Source organism: Sarcophilus harrisii, chromosome 3 (assembly GCF_902635505.1).
Source record: "Sarcophilus harrisii chromosome 3, mSarHar1.11, whole genome shotgun sequence".
NCBI classification, from domain to species: Eukaryota; Metazoa; Chordata; class Mammalia; order Dasyuromorphia; family Dasyuridae; genus Sarcophilus; species Sarcophilus harrisii.
Genome location: NC_045428.1, coordinates 274,439,817 through 274,459,186, shown reverse-complemented (window position 1 = coordinate 274,459,186; position 19,370 = coordinate 274,439,817). Strand labels below are relative to the sequence as shown.

At 31.8% G+C, this 19,370-nt stretch overlaps 1 protein-coding gene across 8 annotated transcripts in view; it reads right to left on the bottom strand.

The window, feature by feature from the left end:
* The window catches only part of BCLAF3 (BCLAF1 and THRAP3 family member 3), a 91,190-nt gene that overhangs the window by 2,387 nt on the left and 69,433 nt on the right, over positions 1–19,370 (bottom strand). For 7 of the 8 annotated variants that reach the window (XM_031959523.1, XM_031959522.1, XM_031959521.1 and 4 more), the window contains 2 exons: positions 16,352–16,453; positions 8,812–8,964 (listed from right to left, as the gene is read on the bottom strand). In XM_031959523.1, the coding sequence (XP_031815383.1) occupies positions 8,812–8,964; positions 16,352–16,453 (255 nt within the window). The remainder of the gene's footprint in view (positions 1–8,811; positions 8,965–16,351; positions 16,454–19,370) is intronic. The other variant, XM_031959526.1, reaches the window with a different exon arrangement.

Sequence of the window (19,370 nt, the reverse complement as noted above, 5' to 3'; positions counted from 1 at the left end):
TTGCTCCATATCATTCCCCTGCTTAAAACCTAATATTAGATTCAAATTTCTCAAATGGTTTTCTAAGTCTTGAATAAATGGGATCCATTGTAGCAATCCTTATTACTGCCTAAGATTGGAAACCTGGTTCCCAAACTCTTTATATGTTTCCCAAACTCCAAATATCAGCTTAGTTTTCATCTTCTCTGTGAAGCTTTCACTGATGATTACAAGCCACTAGAATTTCTCCCCTCTATGAATTCTCTTTGCATTCATTATCTGTATTGCAAAATTTAGAAATTCATTGTAGTCTTGTTGACTATTTTATATATTTGTTCCACCGAAACACAGCATATTATAGTGAAAATAAACTTGGACTTAAGATTCAGAAAACTTAGATTTGAATCTATTTCATGCAATTATTTAGATCATAGGCAAATCCCAATTTTAGAATCTCAGCCTTCTCAGCTTGTAAAACTGAAATAATAATATACCTAATATCTTGCAAAAGCTGTATATTTTAAAGCACAATATGTAGGGTTATTGTCATCATCATTTTCACACACAGGATCACTAAATATACCCTTAGGGAAATAGGGGCAATTTTTAAAAGACTAGCTTGCACGTCAGAATAACTGAAGATATCTTTTAAAGGTCTTCTAAATGTAACTTCAGCCCTTAAAAGAATACAGACACCACCACCACCCCTCCCCCGGCAAAAAAAAAAATGTTTCTGTGAAACACCTGAAGGAGGGATATGAAAATTCACTCACTCCATAATTGTCTCTCATAGTTTACAAATATGATTTTATGCTTATTTTTTATTTCTCATGTCCTTTGTACATCATATTAATTTTATTCAGTTTTAAGAGTTCAATTTCAATTTTCATTATGCCTTTCACATACAGTTACATATTTTAAATGAAACACATATATGCCTGGGGAAAACAGTATTCAGTCAGTGCCTATTACCAATTTCTTTAAGCTGTTTGGGCATTTACATTGTAAAAATTAAATACTTACCATGTAGCTCCACTGTTACATTCTGATCAAATCCATTTTCTACAAAGGTGGCAACTGATAATTATAGAGCTATGTATATTTGATACATGGGAAGTTAGAAAGCGCGCACACACACACACTCCTAAAAATTAAACTTTTAGAATAAATTAAACAAGCAAGGAGTATAGATGGCTTTTTTTTTAATTTAAAGATTGTTTTCTTAACTTTGTAACTTCTTTCCATTTAAAATAGTCCTCCTCCAGATAAAGGGGAGACCTATTCTCATTGTCAAAACAAAACCAAAATCTCAAACTAGTTTTTAAAAAAACTTTAAAAAACCCCAACACTTGAAAGGTCTTGGTATACAATTTATTTCATGCCTACTTCTAATTATTTTCTAACCCTGATTATATTTACATAGGTGTACTTGGTTTCTGTGTTGCAATACCTTTCACAAGAAATGGATTAAGACTAAGTAATTTCTTACTTCATCATTAACCGATAATGGCTCATACCATCAATGCCTATTGAGTTGGAATACATGTGCAAGAGATGTATCCCTCTTTTCCCCCTCTCTTCTAATTCTTCCCACTACTTGGTCAAGTATTTCTAAAACAAAACTAATGTCTGACTAAAGAACTCTTATTAGTCATATCGTTATACTATTGCAGAATTTTTATAGAAACCAAAGCCTGACAGTCTATAATTTTATCATTTTGTGAAAGTCATTTCTTTTTTCATTTACATAACTTAATTTTATATATTCCTAGATTTTCTACAAGACAATTTCCCTGAACTTAAAGTCAAGAATATAATTAAAACAAAGAAAATAAGACTAAAATGATAATTTCAACATTTTTCAAATACAACATTTACTGAGAGTGGCCCTAGAGTTGTGTTACATGCCAGGAATACAAGAAAGAAATGAATGAAAACACTTATTAAGCCCTTACTATGTGTAAAATACTTGTTGCAAATAAATATAAGTAAGATTATGTTTCTACTCTCACTGGACTTATGTTCTAATGGGGGAAACAAAACAGATTTTAGCTGCAAGGTAGCTAGAGAAAATCAGTGGCTCTTAGGATAGAGCAGCAAAACAGACAATAAATTTACCTTCCACAATGTCATTTCCACTGATAAAAGCAAAAAGACTCTAAAGAACTTACAATAGGACACTAGTGGGATAGTTAGGTTAGAGAACTAAGGAAAAGAGGGAAGCAGTAACACTGCACACCAAGATAAGGTCAAAATGGGTTCATGATCTAGGCATAAAGAATGAGATTATAAATAAATTGGAGGAACACAGGATAGTTTACCTCTCAGACCTGTGGAAGAGGAAGGAATTTATGACCAAAGAAGAACTAGAGATCATTGATATAATCAAAATTTTCTATTTTGTGATCAGTAAACTGAAAAGTTTTTGTACAAACAAAACTAATTCAGACAAGATTAGAAAGGGAAGCAATAAACTAGGAAAATATTTTTACAGTCAAAGATTCTGATAAAGGCCTCATTTCCAAAATATATAGAGAATTGACTCATTTATAAGAAATCAAGCCATTCTCCAATTGATAAATGGTCAAAGGATATGAACAGACAATTCTCAGACGAAGAAATTGAAACTATTTCTAGCCATATGAAAAGATGCTCCAAGTCATTATTAATCAGAGAAATGCAAATTAAGACAACTCTGAGATACCACTACACACCTCTCAAATTGGCTAGAATGACAGGGAAAGATAATGGTGAATGTTGGAGGGGATATGGGAAAACTGGGACACTAATACATTGTTGGTGGAATTGTGAATACATCCAACCACTCTGGAAAGCAATTTGGAACTATGCTCAAAAAGTTATCAAACTGTGCATATCCTTTGATCCAACAGTGTTACTACTGGGCTTATATCCCAAAGAGATCATAAAGGGAAAGGGACCTGCATGTGCACGAATGTTTGTGGCAGCCCTCTTTGTAGTGGCCAGAAACTGGAAACTGAGTGGATGCCCCTCAATTGGAGAATGGCTGAATAAATGGTGGTATATGAATATTATGGAATATTATTGTTCTGTAAGAAATGACCAACAGGATGATTTCAGAAAGGCCTGGAGAGACTTATACGAACTGATACTGAGTGAAATGAGCAGGACCAGGAGATCATTATATACTTCAACAACAATACTATAATGATGATCTACCTGACAAAAAGGGGTATTCTTTGAATTTTATTATAATAAAACAAAGGTGACTCATGAATCATATCTATCCCCAATTAATAAATGATCACAGGATATGAACAATTTTCAGATGCCAAAATTAAAGCTTTTTATAGTTAAATGAAAAAAAAAAATACTATATGATGATCAATTCTGATGGACCTGGGAATCCTCAGCAATGGCCTGGATCTGTAATTCATCAGCACAGAAAAGGCCTAGCGTGGAAACCCTCTCCTCCAATAGATTAGAAGCTCTTCTATAACTTATGAAGTCCTAGAGAGTTCCATGGATAACTAAGAAATCAAATGAGTTGTCCATAGTTAAAATTTGCATATTAGAGGCAATCCCTGCACCTAAGAGACTCCAAAGACCAGCTTTGCAATCTAATATTCCAAGCTACTGCTTTTCATCATCTTTCATACTCATAGAAATAGCAGAGCAACATCTGAGTATGGTGAATAAAATGCCATTTGAGGTTCTAAAAGAAATATTCACTGAAAACCTTAAGCTCAAAAAACCTTGAAGGAATAAATTGGCAGAGTAGTAGGAAAGGAAGAACAGGAGGAGCCAAAACTGTTTTTATCTCTTCCATAAATATAAATTTGACAAACAGCACACTAGATATGAGATTCTTGTCCAATGCCCAATAAATTTATTTCTGGAAAAGTTGAAGTGTATAAATGTTGAACTCTATAAACAGAACAAAGAGAAAATTGCAGATAAATGGAATGATGACTCACTAGTAACTCACTGGTATTTCTCAGGTGAAAAAAGTAGCTGATAAAGTTTATTTTATTATATGAGAAGATGACAAGGAAACGTATTTTAAAAATCAACTTAATTTTATTTTCAGTACCAAATTATCTCCCTCCCTCTACTTTCTCTACTAAGCATTGAGAAGGCAAAAAATAAATATGTATTAAGTCAAACAAGAAATTTACTTATTAACCCATATTATGAAAAGTAAAGAGGAAAAATATGCTTCAATCTGCTCTAAGTCCATCGGTTCTCTATTTAAAGGTGTGTAGCATTTTTCATCATGAGTTCTTTAGAATTATGGTGGGTCACCGTACTGATCAGTTATTAGGTTTTTCAGTTGATTATGACTGTTAAAACTATTAATCTAGTTCTAGTCACTTCACTTTGCATCTGACCATTCAAGTCTTGCCAGGTTTTTCTAAAACCATTTCCACCATTCTTTCTTATAACACAATAGTATTTTACTGAGGTTTATCTTTTTATGCTTCTTGAGTGTTGGATCTGATGGTCAAGAAATTTCATTGGGAATGTTTCAAAGTCCTCCATTTCAATAAAGATCCCTTTTCCTCCCAGTAGGATTACACTCAGTTTTGTTACATAGGTTATTCTTGGTTATAATCCTACCTCTTTTGCTTTCCACAACATCACATTCCACATTCTCTGCTTCTTTACCATGGTATGAATGGTTAATGTATTTTGTCAAGTCTTTTCTGTATCTATTAGGATAATCACATGATTTTTTTGGTTTATATTATTAATATAGTCAATTATGCTTAAAGTTTTCCAAATATTAAACCAGCTCTATATTCATGGTATAAATCCCTTAGGTTCATAGTGTAGGATCTTTGTGATATATTGCTATAATCTTCTCACTAGTGTTTTATTTAAAATTTTAAATAATGATTTATTGTTGCCTTTCCCTGGTTCTGTTCTCCAAATTTGGTAGCACTCAACCTATCTTTTCAAACAGTTTATATAGTATAAGGAATTAATTGTTCTTTAAATGTATGGTAGAAATGGCTTTTAAATTCATCTTCTCCTGGGTTTTTTTAATTCATTTAATACTTATTAAATTAAAAATTATATATAAATGGTGAAAATTTTCATTTCTTCTTCTGTTAATCAGGACAACTTATATTTTTGTAATTATCCATTTCATTCAGAGTGTCAGTGTTCTTGGCATATAGTTGAACAAAATGGCTACTCATTGCTTTTTTAATGCTGGTAATTTTTTCTTTTAAATAAGTCCAATTATCCAATGACCTATTTTACTGATTTCTGAAAATCAGATTTCAAATGTTATTAATTCATTTAATTTTTGTTTTAATTTTATTAATCTTATTTTTTTATTTTGATGTTCAACTGGGAATACTCTGTTGTTTTCCAAGTTTTTTAGCTACACGACCAATTCATTAATCTGCTCTTTCTCCTTTACTAAAGAAAGAATTTAGGAGTTCTCTTCTAAATACTGCTTTGCCTGCACTCTACCCATTATCTTTAATAAAGGTGATTCTTTTTTTTTTAGTAAATTTTTATTGGGTTTTTTTTGCATGTATTTTCTTTTGCAACATGGCTAATATAGAAATACATTTTGCATGATGTTATTTGTAAAGGAGATATAATACTTGCCTTCTCAAGGTGTGAGGACAGGATAATAGGGATGAAAAGAATTTAGAACTCAATTAAAAAAAATATATACATAAAAATTTTTTTTAAAAAAGAAATGAAAACAAAAGTAAAACAATCCTTGTCCGCAAGGGGCTTATATTTTTCTATACAGATTTCTTAGTCATTTTTAATGTCATATCCCTTTTAACAATCAAGTTAAAAACTACAGACCTAAAAGTGATTATTTCTATGAATTATTTTTTGACTTGCTCATTTGTTAAGATGAAACTGTTTTGTTTCCAATTTTTAATTGAAGCTTCAAAGATTCTTTATTGAATGTAATTTTAAATTACATTTTGTCAGAATATACATTAAACATTTCTGTATGTTTGTTTGTGAGATTTTTAGGCCTTAAGATATGGTTAATTTTTGTGAAAGTGCTATGCAAGGCTGAAAAAAGGCTTACTTCTTTCTATTTCTATTCAATATCATAAATCTAAAACAGGTAATTTTTTATTCATCTCCTTAACTTTTTTTTTAATTTTATGATTAGATTCATCTAGGTCTGAGAGGAGCAAAGACTATAATATAAAAGTTTCATTATTCTCATAATTCATTTAATTTTTCCTTTAGGAATTTGGATACTATGCTATTTGGTACACATTGATATTATTCATCAATTAACTATATTAACATTGATATCAATTATCACCAGCATCTTTTAGCACAATACAGGTTTTCCTGATTATCTTATTACTTTTATTTTACCTGAGGTCATGATTGCTACTCCTGGCTCTTTTTGCTTCAGTTCCTTATTTTGACTCAATGTGCATCTGTTTCAAGTGTGTCTATTATAAACAACATATTGTTGGATTCTGGTTTTTATCCATTTTGCTCTGCCATTTTTGTTTTAGGGATGAGTTTATCTTGTTTACCTTCACAATTATGACTGCTGTGTTTTCCTTCTTATTTTCCATCCATCTCCTCCTTTTTGATTATGAACAATGCCTCCCTAATCTCCCCTCTCCTCTTATGCTTTTTCTCCAACTTTCTTGTAAAATTAATTTCTGTACCTAAGTGTGTATATGTGTATTCTTCTTATTTAAGCCAGTTCAGATGAGCGAGATTCAAGAATTGCACTCTTTCCACTTTTATACGCCACATTATAACTCCTTCCTTGCAAGCCTCATTTATGAGAAAATTTTCTCCTCCTCCTCCATTCTCCCAGTGCATCACCCTTTCTTGTTCTTTCAGTTGTCAAACCCATTTTGACTTTTTTGACTCCTTTTTGGGAGGTTTTCTTGGCAAAAATACTTGAGTAGTTTGCCATTCCCTTCTCCAAGTCATTACATAACTCCATAACTCATTACTGATGAAATATTGAGGAAAACAGGGTTAAGTGATTTGTCCAGTGTCACAGAGTATCTAAGGCCAGATTTGAACTCAAGAAGGAGAGTCTTTCTGAAGGAGTATATGTAGACAGAGGGAACAGGTATGAATTGTAATAGGAAGGAATACATTTTTTTTTTTAAATGAAATTAAGGGTGAGAGAGGAATGTAGTGGGGAAAAGAAAAAGGAAGAAATGGAATGGTGTAAATTATCTGACATAAAAAAGAGCAAAGAAAAATCTTTTACAATGAAAGAGGAGGAGAGAGTGAATGTTAACTCTCATTAAAACTGGCTCAAAGAGGAAATAACATACACACTCAATATGGCTAGAGAAATCTATTTTATCCTGCAGGAAAATAAGAGAAGAATGGGATATAGGAAGGGAGAAGGATGATAAAAGACTGGGCAAATCGGGGAAGGGGTCAGTAGCAAAACATTTTTCTGGACATTACAATTTGGAAAGGGAGAGAGAATGGAATAAATATTGCTACAGTTAGCAATAGTAATTGTAAAAAAATTTTTTGAAGCAAGTTTCTCTGATAAGGCTTCAGTAAAACTGAGTCATATTTATGAAAATATAAGAGCCATTTCCCAATTGATAAATAATCAAAAGATATGATCTATGCTTAAAGGGCTATAAATTCACACAGATTCTTTGATCTAACAATACCAATACTGGGCATAAATACCAAAAAAGATAAATATTTGCAGCAGTTCTTTTCTCAGGGCAAAACCCTGGAAATTGAGGGGATGCTCATCAACTGGGAAATAGCTGAGAATAAAAAACTGATTGTGTCTGAATACAGATTGAAGCAGTCTTTCTTTAACTTTATTTTTCTTGAAGGTTTTTCCATATAAGGATGGGAGATATGTTTTCTTTTACAACATGACTTTTATGGAAATGTTTTACATAACTTCAGATGTGGTTTCATGATGAAGACCTACAACTGATTGGGTTTCTAAGAATTTGTAATGCTTTGGGAATACACTGAAACCATGAACTACTCCCTATCTATGTCAATCTATATATTTATATCTAGCTATACACATATATTATGAATTTTTTATAAACAGGGTGCTCATGTTACTTTAACTCTAAATTTAAAATTGTGCAGGTTAAAAGGTAGCTTTGAAGCACTTGTCATTTTATGTGTTCTTAGGCATGTGATAAAAAATTGTATTAAAATTTGCAAACAAGCTCAGTTCAATAAAGTCATCATTAGAAGGGAGTGAGATATAATTACAAAGAACCATGAATCTGGAGTCAGGAGACCTGAATTTAAATCCTAGATCCTTTAATATGCAACTTTCTATAAAACCTCTTCTGCTCTTCAGGCCTAAGACTTCTATAAATTAAGGAGGCTGGATTCAATGCTCTCTAAGTTCTCTTGTAGCTCTAAATCCTATGATCTTATTAACTGGACCATGCGAATAACTTTACAGTGGGCATTTAATATACACAACTCTAGTTTTGCATATTGTTTCTCTATAGAAGCTCTCATTCAAGATGGTAATATATAATGAAAATTTACAAAAACTTTACACCTTCAATTTGATATTATAACTAAACAAAACTACATTTTTAATGTTGTTTATGCAATTTTGTACAGTTTAATTGGCAATAATAACAAGAGATGCCAGAAAATCTAAACTAGGTTATTTTGTATTTTTTTAAAACATGAATTGTTGCTAAAAATTTTTGTGTTTAAATATTCTTATTATTCTAATTACCCCTCACATTGTACTCTGCTATAAGAAAAATTGCTATATCCAGAAATTTTAATTAAAATCAAGTGAAATCTGTAAGACAAATTCTAATATAAATTAAAAATTTTAAATATGACTTTAATTAAACTAACCTTTTCTTTCTTTAGAAATTCTCTGAATTTATTAGTGGTAAATCCCCTTGAACCAGTAAAACGTAAGCGCTGGTACTTAGCTTGAACATACAAACCCTTCAATACTAGGCCTGATTTATAATGGGGCTGGAATCTGCCATCTATCAAATTGTTCTGTAATGAAAAAAAGAGAAAATTGGTTTTAAACTGTTAAATCTCTAATTATACTTTATTGATACAATAATAAAATAGTCACTTTTAAATGTTTGTAGTATTTTAAAATATAACACATTAATTTTATCTTGTTCAATAATTCCTCCATTTCATCTTCAATATTTTCAGATATTACTTTGAAACAGTCATATTGTTACAACAGTGGTGATTATAGAAAAATCTATTACAGAATAACTCTTGAGTGTTAGGTACTTCAGATATTCAAAGAATGACATAATAAAGGTAATAAAGTAATGTTGAATTCATTAATGTTCATTAAAAATAACTTGCCTGTGAAAATAAGCTATTACACTTCACTAGAAAGATGTCCAAATTTCAAATATGAATTTGTAAGTAGTTCATTAGATTACATACCTGGTATCTCAAAAAAATCCTTTATTTTATATCCCTATTAATATATCTATATCTGATTAAGCTCAAAAATAAACATTTACTTTTTGAGCTTTAAAAAATGATTTCAAAAAACCTCAGATATTTTTCTATATTAATATTTAATAATATACAGTGACTTTCCTCCAAAAAAACTTAATTGTTGATATATAAAAAATTAAAACAAAACACTTATTTGAAAAAACATGTTAGGAAAAGCAGCATATACAAACTCTCAGGAGCTATAATCATACTGCTAATCCAATATATGTCATGGAATATATTCCTTCCTCACATACATCTCACAGAATAACCCTCCTCAAGATTCAACTCAAGCATTATCTTCTACAAGATGTAGAAGAATGGCTTCTCAATGGAGGATTTAATAAAATTATAAGCGCCATTTGAGGGCAGGGAATGTTTCATTTTTATATTCCCATCACTTAATACAATGTTTTTCACATAATATCAGATGCTTATTCAGTTTCACTTAAGAGAAAATAATAATATGAATTACAGAGAATGAGAGGACATGGAGAAGTTAACTGTGTATTCAGATAAACTTAAGTAAGAATATAAGTAATTCTTAAAAGAGTGGTGTCAAACTCAAATAAAAATGAGGACCACTAAGCAGTATATGAGTACTTCTGCAGACCACATATTGGTTGAGAAAACCACACATGGTCACATATTTCTTTTTATTATTAACACATCAACATGTTAAAATCATATAGTTACTATATTCCAGTTTCAGGACACATTTAGGAATATTATGGACCATAATCTCAACATTTCTGCCTCACAATATTAATATGAGGTAAACCTAAGTATCATTCCTAGTTTTCCAAAAAGGGAAATGAGACTGAAAGATTAAGACACTTGATTCAGGATAACATAGCAAATAAATATAAAACAACCAGGACTAGGACTTCATTCTCAAATGCCTTCCAAAATATTTAACATCTAAACATTTAAAGTTTGTACTTCGATAGCACAAATAATTCCAAAGTAATGGAAAAAGTAGTAGTTTTCCCCCCTCTAATACTGCCTATCAAACATCACCCACTACTTCTATTATCTTTCTTCTTGTAACATGAATTACCTGTTATTGCCTTTAGACTTGTTACAGAAATGAAGGACTAATAAACAAATAAAACAAAAAGATAGAATGCCTTTCTAGACTCCTTTGTATGTATTTTAAAACAAATAATTGGATTATTTTTAAAGGAAGAAAATACAAATATTACACTTATTTTGTAAAATCTGTGAATTCCAAAGTCTGCTGAAAGGTGAATTTCTGTAAACTAACTTTGTACCTGTTGATTTCCATAATAAAATTAGGTTGTGTATCCATATGGACAAACTCTCAAACAGATTGCCAGCCAGGAAAAAAAGCTAAAGCAAAGGCTACGCATAGCATACTCATAGGAGGAGAAGGTGAGGAGCAATAGTTTTGCATAACTTGAAAGGAACAAAAAGCCAAAGGCCAGCAAAAGCAAACATTGCTATGGTCAGCATGCCTGCCCCAAACTACCAAGAGGGATCACTGATAAGAAATATTCTTCAATTCTCCGATCTAGGGAGAAGAGTACTCTACTTAAAAAAAATATCAGATGGCAGCAGCAAAAATATTCAACATACCTGATTTTGCTAGCATGTCAATCCCATTGAATCTGAGTCTCACCATCTACTGAATTTTCAAGATCCCAAGAAAATTACAGTCATGTTTGGGATAATTATGAACTCAAGCTAATCAATAATCATTTATTAAATACCTACTATGTGCCAGTGTTAGGGAGACTCCCCCAAAAAGGGGGGCAAAAGACAGTTGCTACACTTGAGAGCTCACAATCTAATGGGGGTGGGGGAAGAGACAGTATGAAAAGAACTACATATAAACAAGTTATTAAAAAAAGGTACGAGAATTAAAAGAGCTTGGTACAGGTCTCCTAAGAAGGCAGGATTTTAGCTAAGCTTTTAAAGAAGCCAGGAGATGACGATAATAAAGAGAACAAGAGGTTCTCTATGCAAAAATTCCCGCTCAGAAGATAAAGTGTATTTTCCGGGGAATAGCAAAGAGGGCAACATCACTCAATCAAAAAGCAGCATGTAGTAGAGTATATAAAGTATAAGAAAAATAAGGATTGGGTGGCTGGTTATAAAGAATTTTGAATGGTAAACAGAGGATTTTTGAAATGATAGGCAATTAATTTTATTAATTGGGAGGCAGCATGGTTGGACTTGTGCTTTAGCAAAATCACTTTGACAGCTGAGCGGAGGATGGACTGGAGTGGGGAGACTTGTACTAAGCAGAATAACCAACAGGCTATTGTAATAGTCCAAGTGTGAAGTGATGAGATTTTATACCAGCAGCACGAAAGTGGCAGAGGAGAGAAAGGGGCCTATTTTACAAAGGTAAATCAACAGACCTTGGCAACCCTTGACAATGAGTTTCAGGCAATAGAGATAATGAGTTCAGTTTTGAACATGTATAGTTTAAAATGTCTACATAACTTCTAGTTCCAGAAGTCCAACAGATTCCAAGAGATTCAAAACTGGAAATCAGCAGATAGGTTAGTTAAGGTTTAATTAAGTAGACCTGAGAATAATCAGCAAAGCCAAGATAACTGAAATCAATAGGAGCTGATAAGATCACCAAATGAAACAATATAGAGGGAGAAAAAAAAAAAGGACCAGGACAGAACTTTGTGGACCACCCAAGGTTAGTGAATATAACACGGATGAAAAATTCAGCAAAGAAGAATGAGGAGCAGTCACACAGGCAAAAGAACCAAGAAAGAATGGTGTTCTGAAAACTGCAAGAACTTTGAGGGAAAAGGCTAGTGGATTTGGATCACACATTAAAATGGCTGACATTTTTATAAAATGCTTAAAGATTTACCAAACTACTTGCCACATAAAACCCTTTTGAGGTAAGTGGTTTAAAATTTTCTACTAAAAAGGGAATGCCTTGGCTTATAGAATTGCATATTTAGAAATAAAAGGGACATAAAGGCTTCTCCTTCATTTTACAAATGGGAAGAATGAAGCTTAGAGAAGTTAATTGATTTACCTATATATATAGATATACCTTTTTTTTTTATTAAAGCTTTTTATTTTTCAAAACATATGTATGGATAATTCTGAGACATTAACCCTCGCAAAACCCTTGTGTTCCAATTTCCCCACCCCTTCTCCTAGATGGCAAGTAGTCCAAAATATGTTAAACATGGCAGAAATATATGTTAAATCTAATATATGCATACATATCCGTACAATTATTTTGCTGCACAAGAAAAATCAAATCAGACCAGAAAAAAATGAGAAAGAAAATAAAATGCAAGCAAACAACAACAAAAAGGATGAAAATGCTATTCTGTGACCCAAAATCAGTTTCCACAGTCCTCTCCTTTTAGTGCAAATGGTTCTCTTCATCACCAACATCAGTGGAACTGGTCTGAATCATTAAAATAATTTCTGATCTCAATTCAGGGTTCTTTAAACTATATAACATATAAAACTGCTTTTGCTGAATGAAGGAATATAGCCTAATATATAAGCATTTAATTAGAGATTTACCAATTTCTATACTAGTGACTTCAAAATGCCAAATTTATAAATTTCTAAGCTATTTCCAAATTTCCTATGAGAACTGACATTTATGCCAATATAAACATCAGATATCATCATCTTAGAAATATAAATGAGTACCTAATAATCTGAAGGATTTGAGTTTTTAAAAAATTACTTAAACCAAATTAAATTCTTTCCTGATTTTGTTAGGGCTGATTAACAGAGTACAGAATACAGTATTGTGAAATTTTAGACAGGAAAATAGTAATAGTTTAATTTTTTTTTGGCAAAATTTTTATTCATTTTAAACTTCAACACAAAATGAGAAAGAAAACAAAAACAATGCCATGTACAAAGCAGAACATAAGAGAGGATTCCATATAAAACAATAAATTTCCATTTCAAGAAAAACTATATAATAAATACTACATATTGTTTTCTAAGCTGTTCAGATTTTATCTTCCCTGAAGGCTTTCTTTTGTTTTCTGTTGTCTACTTTTTAACTTTGTCTCTCTCCCTCTTTCCCAATAAAGAAAGGCATAATTAAACACAAAGATGTTCTCACCTTATAATATAGTTTAAGGTTTGATACTGCTAAATCTTTCTCCTTTGTATCTTCTCCTTTTGGTTTCTTTTCTCTGATTTCTTTGAAGTTCCTGACCTTTTTTTCTTCTTCCAAATGATCTAACTTGGTAAGATAATTTTTTAGTCATTTAATTAGAGTGACACTGAATAAGATTGCGTAGATATCTTATATAATCCTTACTATATCTCCATGACATTTAAATTGTGTTTTTTTCTTGGGGCTTGCTTGCAATATTTTGTCCTTAACCTTCGAGATTTGAAACTGTAAGTTTTTTCCTGGGATTTCTTTCAAGCAGTGATTCGTGAATTTTTTTTTTTTTCCTATTTCTGCTTTGCCTTCTTGTTTTAGAACTTCAGGGCAATTTTCCATAATATTCTCTTGTATTTTTTCAAGATTCTTTTTTTTAAATCATATTTTCAAGTAGTCTAACTGTTCTTACATTATTTCTCCTGATGAAATGTTTCATATTCTATATTTAATTTTGATTTTGTTTTTATTATTTCTTGATGTTTTAAAAGGTCACTAATTTTTCTTTGCCCAATTCCAGTTTTCATCAAATTATTTTCTAAAGTTTTTGATTCTCTATTTCAGGTTGGATAATTTTCTTTTCTTGTTTTTGCAAGATGATTAGGGTTCAGGGACTTGCCCAGGATCACACAGCTAGGAAGTGTTAAGTGTTTGAAGTTACCTTTGAACTCAGGTCCCCCTGACTCCAGGACCAGCACTCTATCCACTGTGCCACCTAGCTTGCCTGGTAGAAAAACTTTCTTTTCATAATTTTCTTGGATTATTCTTATTTTTTCTTAATCTGTCTTATTTGATAAAGTCTTTTATAACTCATTCCAAGAATTCTTTTTGTTTTGGGGATCATCTGATATTTCTTAGTGAAAAAAGTGTAGCTCTTTTTTTTTTTTTTAGCTCCACTATCTTCCTCTAAATAAAAACTCTGATATTCCCTGTCCCCAGTAGCTATCTATAGTTGGGTTCTTTCTCCTTTGTTGCTCATTTTTTTTGGTTTTATTTTGTTTTCAACCGTTACAGTATGATCAAGTTCTAGTCGCAAGATAGGGGAATGATGCCAAGTCACAGGTCCTTCTTACTCTTATTTTCTGAGGTCTATTTTGAGGCACAATCATGGGTTCTCTTTCTCCACTCCTAAGCCATGAGCAGTTGCCCCTTTCCCCCACAACTCTTGGTCACTCATTACAGTCCCTCCAGTTGCTGCAAACTACATCTATCCTCTCTGCTCTAGAACTGAATGAAACCAGGGCCAGTTCTTCTTCAAGGGCCTACAGCCAGTAGAGTACCTAGACCTGCACTCATCAGGCATGTGCTAGCTTCTTCTCCCTGCAGGCATGGCCTGGTCAGTGCAAATGTGCTTGTTGTCCTTGGACAATGAAAGGTCCTTCAGTCGTCTACTCAGTTTTCTGACTGGTAACACTGAACTTGAGATGAAAATTCCAGACACTGGGAATGCTCTCCCAACTCAGCTGGCCCTAAGTGAGTTGCTGGTAAAATCCACAATGTGGCCTGGAGGTATTTGCATGTCACTTGGGCCAACCTCAGCCCCAGGAGGTCAGGACTTTCCAGGGACCTCCTTAAGCTGTGTTAGGAGGACAACTGCTTTACCCTAACTTTTGTTCATTTCTGCTGCTCTACATTCCCTCAGAGGCAATGTTCATTCTTTGTGTGTGTGTGTAGGAAATCTGGACAGCCTAAAATTTTCTGACCCAGTGCACCATCTTTCCAGAATCATTCTAGTCTGTAAATTTTGAAAAAAAATCTTTCAAAATCTCTGTCCACAGAGGATGAGAAATCACTTAAGATCCTTATATAGGCCTAAAAACATTCCAATGAGTAACTAAGAAATATAGTATATATTCTTGTGAACAACTATAAACAGCAAAAATCACTGTGAATTACAATGTACTTGGCAGCTAAGAGAAATAAATAATCATTTCATGCAAGAGATCAAAATCACTCTTATCACCCAGATAGCCAGATCTAATCTTTCCTACAGTCTCTTTCCATTTTTGTCTAGTCCATTCCAGTGTTCCAACAATCCATTCATTTCAACTATGAAAAAGTCTGGATTGCAAAAGATACATACAATACCAAAAATGATAAAAAGCAAGGAAACAAAAAGAAAATTGGGAAACAATGTTCTGGTTAATCAAAAATGTAAAATTCCCAGGAACTATGAATTTATCAATATACAGTAGATACACCTTCTAATAAGGCAGATTATAATATCTTTTATTATTATTTGGAAATGGTGAGCATAAATTCCTAGAGATGAAAAAATTCATTAGCTAGTACTCAATCTTTAGGTGCTGACTTTTCTCTATCCTTAGTCAGCTTAATTCTTGGAATATAAATAGGTTGGTAAAATCATATAATGCTAGTGCTCTGCTATAGGTTTGCCTATGAGAACCCAGAGTAATCTCTGATTCATGTAAGTAGAATTTTAATGGCAATAAAAATTTGGTTAAAGGTAAGCTATTACCCAAGTACAAAATGATAATTTTCAAATAATTCTAATAAAATATCTTAAACATTATACAGAAAATTATCTTGTATTTGATATTTTTTATCAGTATTTCAATGTCATCTTTAAAAAAATTTACTAAATAATACATGTGCAAAGGTTCTGAAAGATAAATTTCCAGTTAACAGGACATACCACACAAACCATCTGTTATGCAGCATTAACATTAGAAATGAAACAAATCCACAAAACTATGCCTACAGAGTCATTTTATAGCCAAAACTAAGCTAATATAAACATATAAGCAATACCTTAAAAGGTCTTCTAAAGGTTCCTGGATTTGGGAGATTGTCTCTAATGCCAAATGGTCGGTCATTAATGATGTCTTTTGTTTTTGAGGTATGATATGCATTCTGAATAGGAAAAAAAAAAAAAAGCATAGGTACTTTGCTGGGTTTTTTTAAGTTCATTTTGACCACAAAACATCTAATGTTTTTTATTGATCTTAGAAACAAAAGTAAAATGGGTATGCCTCCATTTATATATGTGCACACACACATATAGCCACATCCCATGTCCCCATCATGGCTATCAATGCATTAGACTACCTAATGGGGAGAAGAGTCAGAAATAAACCATAAAAATAATATATTAATTTTTAAAAGAAAATTCAAATAATGAGACAACATACCAAAACTTTTGAGAGGTAGCCATCAATATGTTTTTTAGGAGAAAATTTATATCCCTAATTTCTGTCACCATCAAGGAAAGAACAAATCAATGAATTAAGTGTGTAATAAAACAAACAAACAAACAAACAACAAATAAAACCAACTAAATACAAAAAGGGGAATAAAAAATAAATTATTGAATTACTGAAGTACATTAAAAAACCCTAATCAAGTAATCTATTAACTATTCTCATAAAGAAAAATAACCAATATAAAAAAATTAAATGTAGAATTACAATAAAGAAAATTGTTACACATAGCTTTGACTAACAATAAGTATAATAAAAGTGATGGTAATTTAAATAAAATAAACACAGAACATGCAAAACATAGAATACCCAAATTATTAAATTAACAGAGTTTAAATAAACCAATAAAAGAAGTTGACCAAGGCATAAATAAACTCACAAAGGAAGAGAAATAACCTGACCAAAAGTATAAGTGAACTTCATTAACATATTCAAATAATAATTAATCCTATGATTACATAAGTGTTTACAGAAACTGGAAAATTTGGGATTCTGCCAACTTCTTTTCATGCAACAGACAAAGTACAAACCCAAAAGAATATCAATGCAAAAATACTGAATCCAATATTAGGAAAAATGCTATGGTAATATGTTAAAAAGATTATATGCAGCTATCAAATGGGATTTATAACAAATGTACTCTTGATTCAATAAAGAAAACTATAAATGTAAAAGTTCATATTATTTTTATTAACAATGAAAAAAAGTCACATATTTCTGAAAAATCTAACACCTAAGAAAATATATATACACACACACAAATTAAAAGCATAAAGAAAATTAAATCTTTCTTAATGTGAAAAAAAGGATTATGTTAAATGGAAAAATATTTTAGGTTTTCCCAGTTATCATCCAGGATAAAATAAGGATGTCCATTATCACCACTCCTATTTTAACTATTTCTAGAAAAATGAATATTATAGAAAAAAATGTTGAGGAAATAAGCCCCCAAAGAAAAAACAAAATCATCTTTTTTATTTTGGTAGATGATGGTCTATTTTAGAGATTTACATAAAATTAATTGAAATGATAAATGTTAGCAAAATAAGTTTATCAAATAAACAAATCATAACACAAATCATTACATTAGTAATAAAACTTAGCCAGATTTCATTCAAAATAACTACAGTACATTCAAATCAACTATATAGTACATATAAAATATATAGAAGTCTCTGGGAGCAGCCTTTGTTTCAGTTTAGTAATCGCCACGAGAGCAGTCAGGGGTTAAAGTCCAAATCCTTTATTGTCTCCTTCAAAATCCTATCTCTTTCACTTGGGGCCTGGCTAGTTTTCTTAGAGGCCTATCTCTCATCCTTGGTTCCAAGAGCTCAAACTCCTGCCTTCTTCTCTGCCCTCTGAATATCTCTGAATCCAAAGGTTTGTGCTTTAGCCTCCAGCCATCACAAAGGTGGACAATGAATGAATCTGTCTCAGCCTCCGAGAGCTTCTAGTGCACTTGTCCTTTCCTGGCCCTGAGAGCTTCTCCCTTATGTGCTCCACACTGAGAATACACCAATCATTATATCACTAGGAAACCATTATTTGTTGTAGGATTAAATCAATCCTAAACTAGATTTAACCACTGTCTCCTCAATTCCACTTAGTGCCTTGTTTCAAGTTCTGGCCCATAACATCTCCTTGTAGGATCAGATCAATCATACTGAACCATGCTAAATTAGATAACTATTCTCTCCATCAATTCCACTGACTTAGTACCTTATAAGAATCCTTTGTTTCAAGTTCAGAGTTCTGTCTCAAGTGTAGGAGTCCATGTACAAAAAATTTCATAACAACTAGGAGATATTCTTGCAGAAATAAATACAAGTCTAAAAAACTGCAGAGATATTAAATGTTAATGGTTGCGATGACCCATTACAAAAGAAATGGCAATGATCTAAATTTCCTCACTTATTTATGATTCAAATTACCCAAGTTTCATTATAGAACTAGAAAAAAAATAACAAAAGTTATTTAGAGGAGCAAATCTCAAGATTACCAAGGGAAAAGGATGAAAAAAACTAGGAAAGTATCAATTCTCAAAATATATTAATGAGCAATTATCACTAAAATTACTTAGTACTGGTTTAAAAAACAGAAAAATTTATCAGTAATACAAATTACCAACACAAGACCCCAGAAGCAAAGGAACAAAAGCTCCAAATACATTCATGACCTACTCAATATTAAAAGTCACAACATAAATTAGGAGCAGAAGTTCCTTTCACAACTATGTATAAAATAATTTTTGCCTAATCAAGGGATTAAGAGGATCATAAAGAGATAAAAATAGTTACTCGATGACATAAAATTGGAAAGCTTTTTAACAAACAAAATCTACAGAGTGAAAAGGTAACAATCTTTGCATCAAGTAGAAGTCTGATTTCCAAATTACAAAGGGAATTTTACAAAAATGTTGGGTAAACTGGAAAGGAACACACACACACACACACATACAGGAACATAAGTGAACATCAACAATAACTTTGGAAATCTTAGGAATTATGATCAACACAAGGACCAATCATAATTCCAAAGGATCCATGGTGAAATTTGCCTCTAGAAAGAAA